This window comes from Empidonax traillii, unplaced genomic scaffold (genome assembly GCF_003031625.1).
Source record: "Empidonax traillii isolate 1590-97213 ecotype Southwest subspecies unplaced genomic scaffold, ASM303162v1 scaffold158:size1480230, whole genome shotgun sequence".
Classification (NCBI taxonomy): domain Eukaryota; kingdom Metazoa; phylum Chordata; class Aves; order Passeriformes; family Tyrannidae; genus Empidonax; species Empidonax traillii.
This window is the reverse complement of record NW_020955351.1, coordinates 355,047-374,265: the sequence shown is the minus strand read 5'-3', so window position 1 is coordinate 374,265 and position 19,219 is coordinate 355,047. Positions and strand designations below refer to the sequence as shown.

At 41.4% G+C, this 19,219-nt stretch overlaps 1 protein-coding gene across 1 annotated transcript in view; it reads right to left on the bottom strand.

The window, feature by feature from the left end:
* AGBL1 (ATP/GTP binding protein like 1) overlaps nucleotides 1–19,219 on the bottom strand; it is a 306,575-nt gene that overhangs the window by 146,069 nt on the left and 141,287 nt on the right. The window contains exon 18 of the mRNA XM_027884984.1: nucleotides 18,922–19,102. Within this exon, the coding sequence (XP_027740785.1) occupies nucleotides 18,922–19,102 (181 nt within the window). The remainder of the gene's footprint in view (nucleotides 1–18,921; nucleotides 19,103–19,219) is intronic.

Genomic DNA, 19,219 nt, shown 5'->3' with positions numbered 1-19,219 from the left:
TCATCACACTTACAGTAAAAACTTCCTAATATCTAATCTAAACCTACCCTTGTTCAGTTTGAGGCCATTGCTGCTTGTCATCGTAAATAGTCTCTCTCCATCTTTCATGTAGGCCCCCTTCAGGCATTGGAAGGCTGCAATTAGGTCATCCCAAAGCTCTCCTTTGCCAGGCTAAACAAACCCAATTCTCTCAACCTTTTTTGTCACAGGAAAGAGAAGTGCTCCATTTTCTCTAATCATCTTGGTGGCCTCCTCAGGACTCGCTCCAATAGGTCCATGTCCTTCCTTTGTTGGGGACCCCAGAGCTGGACACAGCACTCTGGGTGGGGGTCTCATAAGAGCAGAATCCCCTCCCTCCCCCTGGTGCCCACACTGCTTTGGATGCAGCTCAGGATACAATTCTGGACCGTGAGTGTACATGGCCAGCTCATGTCCAGCCTCTCACTGACCAAGAACCCCAAGTCCTTCCCCCCAGTGCTGCTCTTCATCCCCCAGCCTGAATTCAAACTCGGGGTTGCCCCAACCCAGGTGTAGCACCTTGAACTTGGTCTTGTTAAACCTCACGAGATCCCCATGGGCCACTTCTGAGGCTTGTTCAGGTTGATGTCCTTCTTTGAATCCACCTGACAAAAATGAAATGTTTTCAAACAGTCTCTCTACTACCAGGAAACAAGAGCAAACAGAGGTCTCTGAACTGGTCCCCACCAGTAATGACACAGGGCTCTTTGGAGCTTCCAAGGTCCTTGGTCCACATGATGCTAAGCAGTAATTTTAAACAATCCCAGTGGATTACCAAAACAGAAGTAAATAAAAATGAAGATTGGGAGAGTGGCAAACAAAAGGCAACAGTAGAACTGCATGGGGAGAGAGAGACATTCACAAAGAATGAAAGGGCAAAAGTGAAAGATGAAGAGAGACAGATTCTGAACGAAAAAGAAATTAGGATCTAACTCCCTATGGGGGTAAAGCAAGGAAAAAAACACCATATGCTGGGATAACAAGGAAAAACAGGCAAAATATTTACATTTCTTTTCACTTAACTGAAAAGGTATAAAGCATAAGAAAAAAAACAACTTGTTACTCTGGGGTCTTCTCAGTATTGTTTTGTTTACACACAGAGACCCGGGACTTTGCTTAGAGCATCTTCCATTAGCTCTACTGCACAGAGTTACAAATGAGGAATCAGGTCATTCACTAGAAATGATGCTAATATCAGTCTCCTGTGGTTAATAAGCTTCTGCATTGTGGAGGTTTTGGCTGGAAGTTCATGCTGCAAATCCAAATTACACTGGCTGAACATTAGACTGGAATCCTGGAAAAAATGCCAAACCCTTGCTCGCACCAGAAGTCCTGCAAGTTGAGAAAAACAACACTCTCATCATTCGACAATGTTACTTTTTCTTCCCTGTCTCCTGCAAAGTGACACATATACTGAAAAAAATATCATTTTCAGTACACTCTTTGTTACCAAAAATCCTAACACAATTTATAGACTATAATTATAAACAAGACAGTGAAACATGAAGAAACTGAAGACAACAGCTGTTCTTCAATCCAGGGCTAACAATACAACATTATCAGTCCCAAAAAGCAATTACAGCCTCCAAGACCTTTAAACCAGAAAAAAACTGATAATCAAAATCAAAGTCAGAGCTTCAGTATCCACCATTTGTGACTGTAAGCTATCGATAAACTGCTCTATCAGGTTATAAGATACTGGCATCATTTGTGTTACTGAAATGCAGGTAAAGCATTAAAATATGATAAAGTGACCCCTCTACATCTTGTTGGAAAGTAAGTAAGCAACAGTTACCAAGCTAAATTAGTGCTCCAAGGGAGGGAACAGCACAAGCGTTTGATACATCACCAGGATTACTGCCCAACTCAACAAGATTTCTCTGGTGACAGGTCATAACAACAGTGACAGCCACTAGCCTGGGCTACGGCTTTTGCAGATGAAAGCAGAAGATGTCACATAGAAACCTTGCTCCTCTTCTGAGCCCAGTGCACCAGGGCTCACATTTTTGAGAGCTATCTGAGTCTGGAGAGAATTCAACAGCCAGAAGAGAAAGACTCAACAGGTGACATAACTGGAGTAAACATTAACCTTTATAACATCTCAAGAGATATTTTCTTGTCAGGGCTGCTTTGGATTTTATTTAATTCTTGTGTTTTGGGGTTTTTTTAACCTATTTTGTGATAAGCATGTACACTGAAACTAGAATACAACACTACCATTCTACAACGTTCACTGTAGTATGCTAAAGGAGCATGGAGGGTACTGAGATGCTTTTCTTCACTCTGTTGTTTCTTGTGTCTTCTTACATTAAACAAAACTGGAATTTAGAATCTCTTCCTGCTTTGCTTGTTCATCTTTTCTCCCAGCTTGACTCTTCTTTTTTAGCCTTACCCTCAGGATTTCTTACCCCTGGCTCTGCCATTCCAAGCACTTCTTTTCTCTGTACTCAGCCAGGTCTCCCTCACTGTGACTTCAGCTGTAGGAGTTAGCAAAATTGGCTGCTTTGATTAGATATGTGTGAGTGGAAGGCAGATAATAGCCTGGTTCTCTACACCTGATCTCCCAGTGAGGGGTCATTGATAGGGGTCAACAGCTGAAATAAGTGTCTCATCACATGAAGAGTTTGTGAAGGAAAAGCTGTACTGTCAAATAAAGTGGAGCACAGCAGCGCTGGGAGCTGGAGGGGGCTGAGTTATCTATATATTTAGGTTGGTTTGTGTTTAGCAAATTTTGTTCTAGGTAGGAGCTTTCAGGAACTGTAGAACCTGAAACTGTGTATTGAACTACAGAACAGATGCACCTGAGGGACTTGCAACTACATGCTCCCAGAAATTAATTTTTTTAAGGGGCAAAAGAAGCTGTAGCCACCCTTCTGCTGATGCTATACTCTTTTCTCATCTCATATGCTATGAGGCTGCAGGAATAATCTGGAAGCAAGGGGATTTCCTTGAGCCAGTTCACTGATGGGCTCTGATTAAATTATCTTCAGACTAATCCATTTGTTGATTGACATTTGTAACATGAACATCCCAGATCATTTGACACTGGCCACTGGTGAATCATCAAGTTAAAGCCTTTACTTTAAATGTGACTGTTATGAATGAAATGTCAAGTAGTGACATTTGATATTCTACACCAATTACTACTGTGCATGTAGGCACATAAGCACCATTTAAACAGAGTCAGACTCAGGCTTTTAGGAGTTCAGGGATCAAAAGAGATAGACTGGGTCTTGTCTAGGTTTATAGACTACATGGCTGTTGAGAGTCCATTAATCAAATAGGGTAAAAAACAACCATTATGACTAAGAGAAAAAGAGAGACGGACTAAAGGAGGTCGAAATGGACAAATGCCCATTTTGTGCTCCGCGTCCTTTGCTCCTCTTGAACAGCCACTGGTGCATGAGTCAATCTGAAATGTATCAAAAAAATAAAGAGGTATTGCTGGGTTAAAGATGACACAGAAAGAAGAAATCTAAGATCAAAAGTGACAAACTTTCCAACAGTGGAAGGCACAGAGCTGTGCAAACTTCTTCTATTGCTGCTTAACTTGAATGGTCAGCACTAGGAGAAAGTGTCCTACAGACAATGCTCCTGTATCAGGTGTGTTGGGAGTCAAAGCCCTGTTCCCTCAAAAGCCTTTTATCACCCTTACATTTATAACAGTACCTGCACCACCTTGCTACTGTGTTTGCCTGTGTTTCCCACGTATCATGTGTATAGGAAAGTAAACATCAGGACTTGGACTCCACTGCATTCCAGAGAAACTACCAGAGGTGACAGGAAGAAAGAGAAGAAGTCTGGGGAAAGAAGGAAAGTCTGGGGATGTATCAGGGGACAGAAGCATGCTTTCAATGCAAAACCTGATACCAAACAGGTTTTTTTAGAGAAAGGTTAAATGTTTAGCACTAAATTTGGTGGCTTTTTGAAACCTTTCAACTGAATGATTTTTGAAGCAACTGTTGAAACCGAGTTTTATTCTTGAGAAAGATATAGCACCGGGGTACTTCAGAAGTTTAAACAAAAAAATACTTTAAAATTCTGAACTCAAAACTCGGGGGTTGTTAATTCCCATGCGAACACACACTTTCCAGCTTTCTTATTTTCTCTTTTGAACACACCACTGACCCTACCTGCAGCATCCCCCAGCTGTTTGTATAGCTGCCTCTTGTTTTAGAGAGTATGTTGAGAGGAAGCCAGCATGATGGATAACAGAAGTCCTTTGACATACCGTGTCATTTATCACATAACAGCCTCAATCCTGCTAAGAGGGCCTTCTCCATATGTCACTGTCAGCTCCTGTGCCACCTCAATGCATCAAAAAGAAAAGTTTGAATATGAAGCACTGTAATTCCTAAGTCACAGCTCATTGCAGCTTTCCAGACATGAAGTACCATTCTGTCTATCTGCCAGCTTGTTTGTTTAATTTTCACTGTCTCACATATGTGAGAAATTAAGTCTTCCGTGCAAAAGAAAACCAGAAAAAAGTCAGAGGCCTAACAGAGGAAAGGAAGATAAAAATCTCTAATTCCATCAGGAATTCAATGTGACATTCTTAAGTGGAAGAAGAAATGGCAGCCTATGAGCACCAGTTATTAGAGATTTACTAAGAGTCCCATCTTCTTCCCAGTCTAGGAAAGGGGTTCTCTAATGGGCTGGTGTGAAAGTAGAAAGCTTAAAGCAATGCAGATAAGCTCCTGAACTCAGCTGCCTAATGGAGACATTTCTCATCTGTTCAGCCCCTTGAAGGGTACAAAAAGCAGCTAAAGCTTCCTGGAAAGCCTCTTGAGATTATCCAGCAGGTCCTGCTTTGGGCTACCTAAGGCAATCAGAACTCACTCCCTAATGCAAGATTTCAGCAAGTCACTTCCCAGATGGCACCTGAGAACACAAACAAGAGGAGACTGGAGCCACTGCTGGGGCCTCAGCTCTGCTCTGTTACACAAACATGGCCCCAACAGTCTCTGTGCTGTCTCAAGAGCATTAATTAACACAGATGGTAATAGAACCATGAGCCATCCACACCCTGTTGCCATTAGCCTAAGGGAATGTAGCCTGGCTCAGATTAAATGAGTATAATATCAGGGTTGGGCTGCCTGTAGCACTCAAACCTCATCCTTAATTTTACTCACCTCTCCAGTGTCAAATAGTCAAGCCCATGGCTCTCCACTCCATTTCTAGTCCCCAAAACATTCCTGCAATAGGATAAGAGCCCTTTTCTCAGCCTGCTCTTATAAACCTCCCTCATCCTGCCCTGCTCAGAGCCCAGTCTCTGCAGAGAACCTCCAGCGCCATCTGAACATCCATGACTCTCCAGATGAGCCCAGAACAGGCTCTTTTTAGTCCAAGTGCCCTTGACTCAGCCATGAATGAGCACAAATCCCACATCTAACCAGGAAAATTGTTCTACCACCCACCCTATTTGTCTATGAATCACCATTTAGAAAATCAAAGTTATAATCTTCATTTTCCCATTCTTTTAGCAGCTTAAAAAGCTTCCCACCATCATTCCTGGCCCAAAATTATATGAACCACTTCACAGACACATTTCCCAGGTTAGGGAAACTTCCATAATACTTTAAATGAGTCACAGACTCACAGAGTGTGAACGGTGTTAAACTCCAAGAATTAAGGTGCCATTTTAGATCACGATGAGTGATTTAAAAGATATGGTTTGCCAGTTCATTGGGTAATTGTAGTGAAATCTCTGTATATTTCCACTTCATAAATATATAGTTTCCTTTCAAACAAATCACAGGCAAGCTATGGCTTGAAAATAAATCAATAAGCCTTATGCTAACCCTTAATAATATTATTAATACAAAGAAACTTAAAAATTAGTTTTTTCCCCAGCAAATGTTTACTGATAAAGCTTCATCCTTCTGTGGCATTCACATTGCAATTGTCCTTTCCTGATACCTACTGTTTCTTAAAGAAGAATCACAGAAGTGGTATTTAACACAATCTTCTTTACAAGTGGTATTTCCATAAGCTGAGTCAAGTCAGCTGATTCAAAGGTTCCTATTTTTGGTCCAAATTTCAGCGTACTGAAGGTCTTTGAGCAGCAGTTTAGCATCAGCCCTAATAGCCTTCCATTCCCGTGTCAGATTGGACCTCTTCATCCTATCTCTCAACTATATGTAGTAGATACCCAATATGGATATTTTACAGATATGCCAAAATAAGGGCCTGGTAAGCCTCCAGGAAACCTATGAGCCAAGTCACTAAAAAACCCTTCAAAGTCCTTAACAGCCCTACAAGCAGATCTCTCCCTGAAGCTGCAAGAAGGAGCTCTGAATCAACAATATCGCTTCTGCTTTCCTTTGTATTTCAGTCTGGCATAAAGACAGACTTGTTTATGTGTACATAGGGAAAGTAGGAAGCATAAGAACAATAATTCAGCTAGGGGCAAGCCTTGGTCATTATTTGGGCCACTAGACAACGGGGTTGAATTACGACTTGCCGTGACAGTACCCTAAATAACTGTTAGCTGGAAATATTAGCTTGCGTTACAGAAACAATTACGAGGGTTAACCATTTGAAAAAGGAAAACATGCTGCTGAAGAGCTGCCATTCAGCCACCACAGCTCACATTCCTCAGAATAAATTAGAAATTTCAAAGGCAAAAAGGGATAAATCAATCCAAGTTTATGTCCAAGCAATGCAACATGTTTTCAGGATAACACGCAACAAAACATATGCACATTTGTGTTGTTGATTTGCACAAACCCATTCCCCCAGGATGAACATAATAATTGAAAATGAGAGCACAAATGGCCACTTTAATGCCTAAACTCCAGCTTGAGTAACTGTGCCTGCAAACACATATCTATTTTTCAAGCACAACTGCACTCTTTCAATCCTGACAATCTGGATCAAAATGGCTTCCATTAGCGTGGTTATATATGCATTTACACACATAGAACGCTGCATCACTTAGACCACAGAGTTTTTTTGGCAAACCTCAAAACAAACTCCTCATTTAGGCTTACACGAGGTTTAGCAAGAATTAGCAGTGACAGAGCCACGCATGCACCGCAGCTAGTTTGTGGAGAATTAGATATCTGCTCTTTAGGGACCAACCTTCCCATTTGAGCCTGCCCGAGTAAAATTACGGTTTCCCAGCTGCCACACACGTTTCGTGGAGATTAATAAAATGCTCAGGGAAAAACACAAAACAGAAGGGGTTTGATTGCACCTAAGTGATTCCTCTTCTCCAGTTTACAACATCTGCTGCAGACCTAGTTGTCACAACTTCTGCCCAGTGGTTTTAAACCAGAAACTCCCAACACTCAGAAACAATGGGTTCAGAGGGTGTGAAAGACCTACTTTGCACCAGTCCAAAGGTTGGATGGTAAGCAACGCCTGAAGGTAAAGCAGGTAGTTTGCTATGGCACTTGGATACCCTTTGGGACAAAAGATATAACAAATAAATTGCTGTCATCATTCCATATAATCAGAGCACTTCCACACCAGCTAAAAAAGGGAGAGGTATGAACACTATCAAAGTCAGTTCATTATAAATAACAGTCATGAGCAGAGCTTTTATTTTTATAAGAAATTGTGTAATGAAAAGATACACTTGATTCAAAGTATTTCTACTGTTTACAGCAACTGAGGCTTTCTCTTCATATTCTCCTTTTTATTTACATTCCCAGCTGTATTAGTGTGCTGAGCCATTGATATGGACACTATTTGATTTCTGAACAGACTGTGCTGGATGGGATTACACCCCTTTCAAAGCTGTCTAAAGATAAACAGAGAAGTTGCACAGTTCAAGGGTGCCCTCACCTGCATGTCAGGGAAAGAGACAGAAATTTCTGTGACTTATAACACTTCTCCACCTAAAACTTGGCATGTGCACAAGACCAGGGAGCATATTATCAAAAGTTATTTGAGAGCAAACTCTCTTTTGTGTAACACGCGTGTTCTGGAGGGGGAAAAAACTGCTCTACAACTGTTTCAGGATTTCCACATTCAAACTCTACATGAGTTTATAATAACAAACTTGACAGGTAAATTCACAGAAGGTTTGGCTATTCCATGGAGATGGTTCAAACCACAAAGCATCAGCTGCCTTTCCAGATATCTCAGCTTAACCCCAAAGATGTTATTTCTGTCATCTAAAAATATCTGTGTGAAAAACAGTTTAATCTCCCATTGCTCCTTCTACTTCACTTTCAGACCTTGTGTGCTCTGTTGTCACAGGTGTAATCCTGACCTGTTTTTCCTCACATTAAATCCATCTAAGCGTAGAATTCACTGCTACTCAAATGAGGTACTAGAGATTTCTATTATATAGACCAAGATCTATTAGAGACTTGGATGAAAGATCACCAATTTTTTTTCACATCACTGGAGCAAGGATTTAAAGCCATGATAGTGCTCTGTAGAAGTGACTGATTAGTGTAATAAACTACATTGCTACATAAAGCCTCTTTCCCTGGTTCTTCTCATTTCTAAATGGTATTAAAATAGTTTATGAGCGTTCAGCTGCTCTGCACTTTACATCCTCTTATGTGCCATAACTGTTGAGGGGAAGAAAGAAAAATCATCACTTTTTTAATCTTTGCCTTTTGTTTTTGTGTTAATGACCTTTTGTTAGCTAACAGACAACAAATACAGGAAACATACCTCAAGAAGTAAGTTTTCATTAGTGTTATTACTATTGTTGTTGGTAGAAGACACCACAGATCAGAACTAGAACTAAAAACCAAATTTCTGCTTTAGTCAGTGTTCAGTAGGAGCCAGCATGCCTGGGAGGACTGGTACTTCACTCTCCTTCAAAAGCTAAGCTTATGAGTATTTTGGGAGAAAAATGGGGGAACATGGGGAACAGATAAGGAAATTGCTACTAGAGATGCTGTCACGGGATGTACATGAAAAGAATCCTTGCACTCACACCTTGTTACTACCTGACAACTTTTTAAAACAAACAAACAAACAAACAAACAAAACCAAAACAAAAAACCAGCAAAACAACAACAAATGAACTACAACAACAACAACAAACCAGCATTACATGAAGATGCTGACCTGATTATGAATTGTTATATGTATGTATTTAGAAATTAATTCTTTTTCCTATTTGCATTCTGGTATGTATATACAGTAGTATATAGCAGCTCTTCTCCAACTATTACAACAGTCCTTAAGTCTTTGTCATTTGTGGCAGAAAAACAATAGCAACCAAATGGGTGAATTAATATCTAGACTATATTGTTCACTACCACTTCTCCTCTGCGTTCTGCTTTCCCAGACATGGAAGAGTCCAACAGATATAACTGAACGTATAACCATCTTACATAAGGACACATCCACTTGTGAAATTCAACAAGCCAGTTCTAAAAGGCCACGGAAAACTTGCTCAGTGCTACACAACTCTGAATATAGCATAATTTCTCAAGAATTTAATGTTATAAATCATCACAATTCCCATGCACAAAAAATTCAGCTGTTACCTGTAACCCTATTAGGGTTATGGTATCATTGAGGAGGATGTATTCAAATTTTAACTCCACAGTTTTGCAGTATGCATATTCCCACGGTGCACTGTCACTGGAATTCTCTTCCCTGCCAATCTCATCATTTTTTTGTGCTTTTTTTTTTAACTCTCCTCTCAGCTCAAACTTGGGCTATACAACTTCAAAAGCTCTTTGTTTTTTCTCAGAGCTGCTTTGCAGGATTAAAACTGTGCTGCACCTTTCTCCTGACTCCCAGCAGTGCTGCCTGTTAGGTTGCAGAAAAGGGTTTGATTTCTCACTCTCTCATTACCACATTAACTCAATTTTCTGAATTTTTTTTTTCTCTTGATGCTTCTGTGGGACATAAAGCTGGATTTATAAATTAGGGTGGTGATTTGCTGATACCACTGGTGCAATTTTACTGGTGTAATTACCCCAATCGCAATCACATGAACCATGTACACAGGAAAAAAGTTCACCTTCAGCTGGACCTCCTTAGGTATATTTTTTTCCCAGCAATTTTGAAAACAAAAGCTTTCAAGTGAAGCTTATTTTTGTAGACCAGGCTCTTCATCACGTTTCTGCAAACACTGTTTCCGATTGCCAGTCCCCAGCCCAAGGTCATTACATATCTCCTCTCAGAGTACTTTGCCAGCTTTTAATGTTACATTTGAATAACAAATTCCAAACAGAGGGGAGGGAAAAGTGAGAGAGAAACACAAATATATATAAATGTTTAAAAACAACATTACCAAAACACAAAGCTAACTCAACACAGAGTATTTTAAAAGCAAATGCATGGAAAAGCAGCTTGCAAACCCAAGCTTCTGATTTTTTTGCTCATAGGCTTTTGAGAAGAATTTCTGTGCATATTTCACAAATAAATTATGTGTTTTAATACTTAAAAGGGGCCATATGGCCATATAAAATGTGAAATGTCAGTTGGAACTTTCAGGGATGTCCAGATTTCATGGCAAAAGAAATACTGCTTGATTTATTACACAGTGTAATATATGAAGGTATATTATGAGAGACAATAACCCTCATTCCCAGGCAATTTCAGCTTTCCAGGTAGTGTGGATATTGCAGTAAAGTATTGGACATTCTTCACTGCTTCTATAAAAGTGAAGCTTTTACAATTTCATTTTGTGGACTTCTCTCTTTCCATCCTATGAATAACAACTCCATCACTGCATCTCTAGCTTCCAACAGGCATTAGCTCAGGTAAACAGATTTGATGTTGAGATGGGTGGCCAGAACAGCCCCTTTACTCATGATATTGGCTCATCTCCAAAATCTTCAGTTTTGATATCAGTATTTGATGTCTTCCACAATCAGCTACAACGTAACATCCAAGTTCAGCAGCTATGACAACATGTCTCAGTGTAGGTTTACTTATGCAGCCATCTGGGTCAGGCTTTGCAGATACCTCCTGTAAATTCCCTGAAGGTATAGGACTCCTGATTATTAATACGTTTCTCCAGTTCCTGCATTGATGATATTGAGGTATTCTTCCCAAACCTAAATCAGGTCTCTCTGGAAGGCATTGCAGCAGAATGTTTTTCCCATGCCAGGATGTAATCCTGAAGAAGAGCTGTAACTACAAAGCTCACAGCTCCATGAAATGCATCCTGTGGCCAGGGCTGGATCAGGCTGCTTGAGAGCAACAGCCCAGCATCCTTTTCATTCTCACCAATCCTATTGCACAGCCTGTGCCACTTATGCACCAGTTTCTAACAAGGGACCAGCTGCTCCTTGCCTGTCTCTCTACAGAGCCTAGCATGGGCACAATTGTTATGGGAATAATATACCACAAATGGGACTCAAATAAGCATAATAGCAAACAAAAGGGATAATGATACACAATCAAGCTAACAAGAATTATAATATAATTCAATCATCTCATTAACTTTACTAAAAGCTAGCTTTGTACGCCAGTCTCCTGGCTCCTGAAAACGTCTTCAAAGGAGCACACACATCTGATTATACGAACTCCCATCATCAGTAAGGAAAACAGACATGAATGCAGAACAAAAGGATTCCTTTCTGAGCCTGTGGAACAACCTGTTCATAACTAATATTCATACCAACTTGAAAATGCATGATAGAACCTATCTAAAATGAATTAATCTCTAAGGTTAAAAGCTGAAACATTTAGTAATTCAAAAGAGTAACATCACTGAGGCCACACCCAGGGATTTTTGCAGTGAAACTCCCAGGTGACCTTGCATCACCAGCATAAATTGGATAGGAAAGAGCAAAGGGACGGGCGTTCAACTCATTTGGTACCTTTACTGTTTAAGAGCTTACAAAGACTTCAAATGCTTTTGAAATTGGCAACTGGGAGACTAATGCAACAAGGAACCACGCATTAGATCCTTCCAGTTTTTAATATGGCCATTAAATAATTAGTTTTCATGACCATTTAGAAGACAGACGATATTGCAATCTCCATTCTATTAGCAGGAACAATACGGCACTTCCGTGAGAAACCTACAAACAGGTGAATGAGGTCCCAGAATTTGGAGTTTAACAAACCCAAGACGCTTTTCACACCAGACTTTCTAGTGCCCTGCCAAAAACTAGCAGTTGTGTTGGTCAGTTATTAGACTGGACACTGCGACAAGCAGTTATAAGCAATAGATTGCGTTCACTCTCTAGCTCAAGCTCCTGGAAGCACACAGGATATGCTGAAGATAAAAGAAAATTGCAGCAAAGCACCCAAAATTTCAGCTACACTGCTGTTGGGAAACAAAAGCACCAAGAAATGAAGCCAGTCACTGAGACAAGGCTGGTGCTGAGTCCCACAGACAATGATATCACACAGGCTCCTGTTTTAGAGGCTCAGGCACACAATAAATTAGGTGAGGGTGTTAAAACAACAGCTGGCTGCTAATTAGTCACAGCCCCCCTCAGCAGGGTATCAACAAAGTGGCAGAGAACATCTCGAGTAAATTAAATTTTAAAAAATCCTGCTGCAATCACTCCCCCGACAGACCCTTCCTTCCTCTCCCCTCTCGGCTTTTTATTTATTGTAATTACTTTAGTAATAAGATTTGTTTCCTTGTTATTATATATATTACCATGCAGGGCAACAACAACAACAACAAAAATATAATAGCTGGGAAGAGTTATGGAGCTTATTTATCTCCTTGGCTGTTATTGGGCCGTTGGGTGGAGAGAGAGATGAGGAGGTGGGGGCCTGGGAAAAGCAGTAAATAGAAAAGAAAGCATATTCCTCGGGAGCAGAGACATATGGGGGCATATTTACAAAGGAGGAAACACTGACAATGAGTGAATAGAGCTAATAACTCAGGGGGCCCAGCAGCTCTGGCTGATAAAGGAAGGAATAAACAATCCTGCACTGGAAGTGCTGTCAGAGGGGAGAGTCCTGGGGTGCAGCTGTCTTCAGAGGGATGTTTATCACAGAAGGTGAACCAAGGATGGGCTGCCACATCAGCACAGCACAAAGGGCCTTGGCTGAAACTGGGGTATCTCCCACAGCAGAGAGGAACTCAAGTGAGTGGTGCAGGGCCAGACCCCATTTTTGGCTCCACAAGGAACAGTTTGGGGAGATGAGAGCTCAGGAATACTGCAGCTCGTATTTTATCTCATGCTGTGCAGGCACTAGCTGTATTTGCTACCCTAAGCTCCCCAATTCATCACTGTCCTCTCAGTGGAGGGCAACAGGAGCAACACCCGAGGCACTAAAGAGCTGCAAAAACTTCTGCTCCACTTGAGGAAAATTAGCCCACACTTCATATGCACTTCCCAGAGCCACAAAGTATGGCAGTACAGGTGTTCATATCTTTATCACCTCTGAGTGATCCAAATATGCTTTGGATTCCATATGACTACCCAACTACTGTTGTTAAGGTTGTGACAATTTAGATTTCTGAAGAAAAGAGAGAGGACAAACTTATACAGCATCTGTCAAAGAAGAGCAGCACACTAGTTCTGTAGTACCAGTCTTCTAGAGAGAGAGATTGCATTAATTCAAAACACTCCTCTCCCAGCCCTCCCACATCTCTGCACTATCCTTAGAGAAACACATCATAGATTAAGTAGTCTGGAGAGAGCCTTTGGAGTGTGTTTGCAGAGTGCACGGCACCGATTTAGTTATGTGAGGCTAGATTGTGAGAATTAAACTTCTTTTTCAATCCTCTGACCACAGAGAAGCAATAAAGAGAAGGGGACGTGTCTGCAGCTGTACAGCTTTGTGTGACATCACCTCAAGATTTAGTCCTTGAGGATGCAGTTCTGGATCATAAACTGACTCCTTAGACAGGACATCAGCTTTTTTTCCCCCCTATTCCTGATCATTTCTGCCTCTTGTTGCCCCGAGAACACAATATCTCAGTTCAGCATTAATATAGGAAAGAAAAAGTTCATATACAAGAGTGCATTTTGGGTATAGAAACAAATATGCTTCTTCTGCTCCTCTTAAGATTGTCCTTCAAAACAGAAAGGACTGGGTTCCATAAACAAGGTTGAAGCACACTCCTTTTTTTCCTTTGTAGCCTTTGAGGGTGTGCAGAGGAAACCTGCTCTAGAAGGAATTTCAGAGGGAATTTCTCTCTCTCCGTTTCAGTAATTGTCAAAAAACGAGTATTCTTCCCTGATGGATTTGAGGAGGTAATGAACAAAGCCCCCTGAGTAAACAAGGGTGGAACAGACACACTAAATAAAAGGGGAGGGAGCATCAATGGACAGACAGGAAACTCATCACCTCACCTGCCTTACTTTGGAGTAGCACAGCTTACTCAACCTGTGTTGTGGCACAGCAAGTGCAGGGGGGAACAGGCAAAGAATAGTCTGTGGCTATAATCCAAAATGCAAATCAGGATTTCCTCTACCTAACTGCTACTGTAGTTTTCTGCTACATGGCTTTCAAGAAATCATGTGGCTTCCAATAAATTCATCTTCCTTTACCAAAAAAAAGACTCACTAGGTCCCATCTCCACTCATTGGTTCAATTAATTTATAGAATGCATCAAGTTCTTTTCAGTGAAAAACCTCTTTAATTCAGCAGGAGGAAAGGAAGAGTGAGAAAAGAGAGGCAGGTGAAGAGAAAGAAGGAATGTTGAAAGGAAGAAAAGGAAGAGGAAGAAGGTGGCAGCACAGGAGGGAAATGAACTCAGAGGACTGTGATACTGGATAGCAAAGGATTTTCCGGTGGAAAGAGAAATTCTGGATACACAAAAGGCATAGATACTTCATGAGCAGTCTGCATGGGAAGTATTCTTTAACACAAAATCATTTCCCCAGGACCTTCCACTTCTTGCTTGAGCAATGATCTTGCAAGGCCAATCATTTTTAATTTAATACTTCTGGGAACTGGAGAGAAAAAAACCACCCTGAAATCGGCACAATTGGCAAGCATCAAGTGTTAGCATTTGGCAACATTTATTACTGCTGTTTATGGTGATATAAATTAGGTTATACTGATATAATTAATAACCCTAAATTTAATGCGTAATAAATAGCAATATTTATCTAGACACCGCAGGGTCTGGAGAAGTCCAGCCAAAAGCACAAAATGTTGGCTGCTGTGTTGAGTGAGCACATGCGTGGGAGCGCCAGGTGTGTGTGTAGATGTCTTGCAGGTCCAGCAGATGCTGAGGAACAGCTGTAGGAACAGGCTGCTGACAGGAGGATGCACAGCAGGCACACACAGAAGGCAGCACATGAACACATCATGAGTTAGCACACAGCTGCACAGGCATGCGTGAGCACACACAGCTCGATGCTCAAATGTGTGATAATGAGTTTATGTGGAGCACTGTGGACAGCAAAAAGTGTTCTGTCTCTTTACAAAACCTCTTTTTGTGCTGCTATAATCCAGCTTTTTACAAGTTCTCTTACTGAATCCTGCTTTCTGGGTTCTGCAACTGCATCTATAATTAATTTACTTTTGAGTACAAAGATTTCACTTGAACAGATTAAGTTTTTTTAAAGCAAAAATTTTTGAAAAAGTTTCACTAGAGGCTACTCTGCACCATTTCCCCTAAATTTAAAGTTTTCCAAGAGCATTATTTTCCACATTCTACAAGTTAAAAACAAGCCTAATAGTTCAAACAGTGGTAGATCTAGACTGACATTTCAAATTGCTCTAAGGTTATGTATGTCACTCTCTCATTCTATAAAGAAGAAAACTCAGGCAAAAAGGCAGAAGCAATGGTCTTTTAGTCCAACAGTATCAGAGCCAGGAACAAAGCACAGGTTTCTCTCTCACCCACTGCCATTTTCTACCACATTCCTAACAAAGGTGATACTTTTCTGCATGGATTCTCTTACACTTCATAGATATTAATTCCTTTTAAAGCTTTCCATTTTACTATGGTATAGTTTAAAAGGGAGCTACAGGTACTGAGGTACTGAAGGTACTGAGCCATTAGGCCAAACAACACTTACTGCTTTGGATTATCATGGAACAACTTGTGCAAAAGAAAGTCAGACTGCAAGGACACTAAGTATATGGCTGTTCCTTCGGACTGACTTACACTACTGGCCCTGGAAACTAAGGCTGTTTTTTCATTGTAATTTTATCAAAAGAAGCAAAACTAAAATATATAAAGTAACTGTATCAGTTAAGATCACAGATTTGTGTGAGGCAGAATCCCACCACCAGCAGCGGTCAAAAGCCAGTGTCTGGCAGAAAGTATAAGATTAACTTTATGAAAAGCAGTATCCATTATTAAATTTAAAATATATAACCATTATCAGATCAGCTGAATATTATTCAACAACACTGCACCTGAGTGCTGTTCAAGATGGAGCAAAACACTGTGCTACACAGCAACACAATCATGCACCAATTCTGAATTGAACAACTTCCAATTAGCTGCAAAATTCGGTGGTGATCTGTATTTTTGTGTGATGACAGCCCCACTTGTAAATGCACACTTGCATCACTGCTGCCTTCATTTAGCATCAGTGACACAGGGCTCCAAGTCTCCATCTCTGACAGACAGGGATGGATTCTCCGAGCACTGACTGAAGCGAAAGGGAGGGTGTAGAGCTGCTTCCCGGCTCAGCCCCACACGGGCAGAGGATAATCGCATTACTGCAGCCCTGCCTGTGTTAGAGGAGCATTAACCAAAGCAATGAGCCTCCCAAAGTGTGATGGTGCAGTGCCCTGCTGGGATGAGCACTCAGGGAGCCAGCTGGGGAAGGGTCAGAGCTGGGCTGCTGGAAAAAATGCTTTGTAACCAGGCACTGGTTATGCACACCCCAGCACACAGGGCTGGGGATTAAGGAAAGTGAGGAGATTCAAAGAATTGTCAACAAAAAGTAATCCAACCCTTTTTAAAAATAAAGATACAGAGACACCAGGACGAAAGCAACAGAGGCATTAATACAGGAGATATTTGTTTCACAATAAAAGATGAGATCACTGGTTACCACGTGTAGCTGTTCCCCGTGTCCAGCACAGAGCTAAGATACTTGTAGGCCTGGGTAGTGTGTTTGCTGCATTTAGCATGCCCAGTCCTCACAGGGAGAAGGTATGAGAGCACAGCAACTTGTATAAAACTAGAAGTGAGCAACAGGTTGAGATGTTAAACACACTCTAGCAGACACAAAAGCAGACCTTTTGGGGGGTGCCTGTGTGGGACCTCCACAACAGTGATTGTGAATCCCAAAGCAAACAAGTAATTTCGTGAAGTGAGTTATAAAACAGTTTTCAGAGATGTAAAAAATATTTAGCGAGCATCTTCTTACCAGTGCTATGGACTATGGACCAGCTTCCTCAGAAAATAGTTCCCTCTTAATGTTGGCTTGAAAGATAACAAAGGTTATTTGAGCCTTTAAACTTGGACAGCCTTTTTAACTCATCACCAGATTTAACTACAGTTCAAGCTCATCTGCACCAGAGATGGCAAAACATGCCCCTGTGTGACACAAGCCCAGGTAGTACACTACATTCAGGTGTCACCTAGAGCCATGTCCTCCTTCCTGAGGGTCTCTTCCTGTTATGTTCACTCCTGACAGCTGGAGAGAAAGGCCAGATGTTCCCTCCAGTCCTGCATCTGTGGGAAACTTGCAGTATAGTGAAAGGAGAAAAAGTAAAGGGGAAAACCACAACCTTTTTTCTTGCTTCTCCTGTCTGGAAGGATCAAGAAAGCATTTGGTGCCAACAGAGGCTTTAAATACCCCGAGGCTGTATCCAGCTATTCTGAACAGTCCTCCCAGACTGCTGGAAGACTCAGGTCCTGGGGAGCACAGCAGCTGCGACTCCACAGACTAGAGACTGTCAGAAAATCCCAAGGTGCTCCCTGCTGAAACTCAATTAGTTTAGAACCAAACAGTGCAGTTGTTGCTCAGGATTGCTTTTCTGTTCCTGCAGCACTCCATCTGCACAGCCTGACCACAAAGCACGTGGTAGAATGCAGCTTAAGGAAAGTTGTTCCTCCAAACTTTTCTGTGTTTCAAGGCTTATTTAAGCCCATCTTTTAGCTTCAAGATTTGTCGTGTGTTCCACTTTAATAAGCCAGGGGACACAGTTGTTGCCAAAGCCTGCAAGACCTCATAGCTGGGTCAATACACACAAGTCACCAGCCCCTGGTAGGATGTGATCATGAAGTCATGTCCCTGCATCAGACAGGACCAATAGTTATCAATTTACAGCCACTCCACAAACACCCAAAGTGAACAAACTCTACTATCCTCAGAGACGAGTAGATTTTTTTTTTCAGTTAAGTGCAAACCTACCTTATCTTAGAGCACTCTTCCATGTTTCAAAGGGAATTCTTCTTCCATTGCTTGCACAGAAGTATTTATTTCATTTCAGCATATTAGGAGGAGCTGTACTTTTTCTACTCATGTACAGGGAGAGGGAAGGGAAGTTAGTGTGGGTGGGCAGGGATAGTATAAGGCAAAGAATGAAAGAAGGAATCAGTATTTTCCAAGATCAGTTTCAGTATCTCTTAAGAAACATGTGGGAGGGAAGATTGAAAAGGAGGTAGGAGAAGGAGGGAGCTTCAATATATGGAAATATTTCCATGAAAATGTGAAAATTTAAGAGATCCTTACTCATCTTCCCCCCACCAGGCTATACAAAGCATTAATTACAGCCAGTTCTTCCCAAGCATGTCTGTCTTGCAAGTGTAATCTGCTCTGCTGCTGAAGCAGAAAGGATAGACCTCCATTTATCAAGAAAGACCCTGTTTCTCCAGCACAACTAACACTCCATCCAGGCAATTGAGAGATCTTATGGCCACAGACAACACACAATCCCATACACCTGACAAATGCAAGACAGCACAGTAGGCCGTGTCTCAGATTCACATTTTCCATAAAGGATTGACAACAGAATGAGTAAAACATGAGGCAAAGGGAATTCTCCTGACCACTGAAGAAAAGACTTGGTAGGTGCACAGGGGTAAAGCCAGGAGACAAACCCAGACAAAGCCCAGAAGAAGTGCATATCACAACTCACTTGCCATTGATGACTCCATCGGGATTAAGCATGGGCACAATCTTGAAAATGAAGCATTTCCGCAGGAGATCAGCGATGGGATCGCTGCTCACAAGGAACTCCAGGGTCCCCTTCATCACCCAGCTGGCATTGCTCTCACCAGGGTGAACACGGGCTGTCAGAAACACGTAAGGACGATTGCCTGGAAAGCAAACCAAAAACATCCCAAAACTGAACAGGACTTTTCTCTGAATAATGTCTTTGCAAGTAGATTTTATTCCTTTTGAACTGAGATAACAATCTGAAACACATTTTAAGG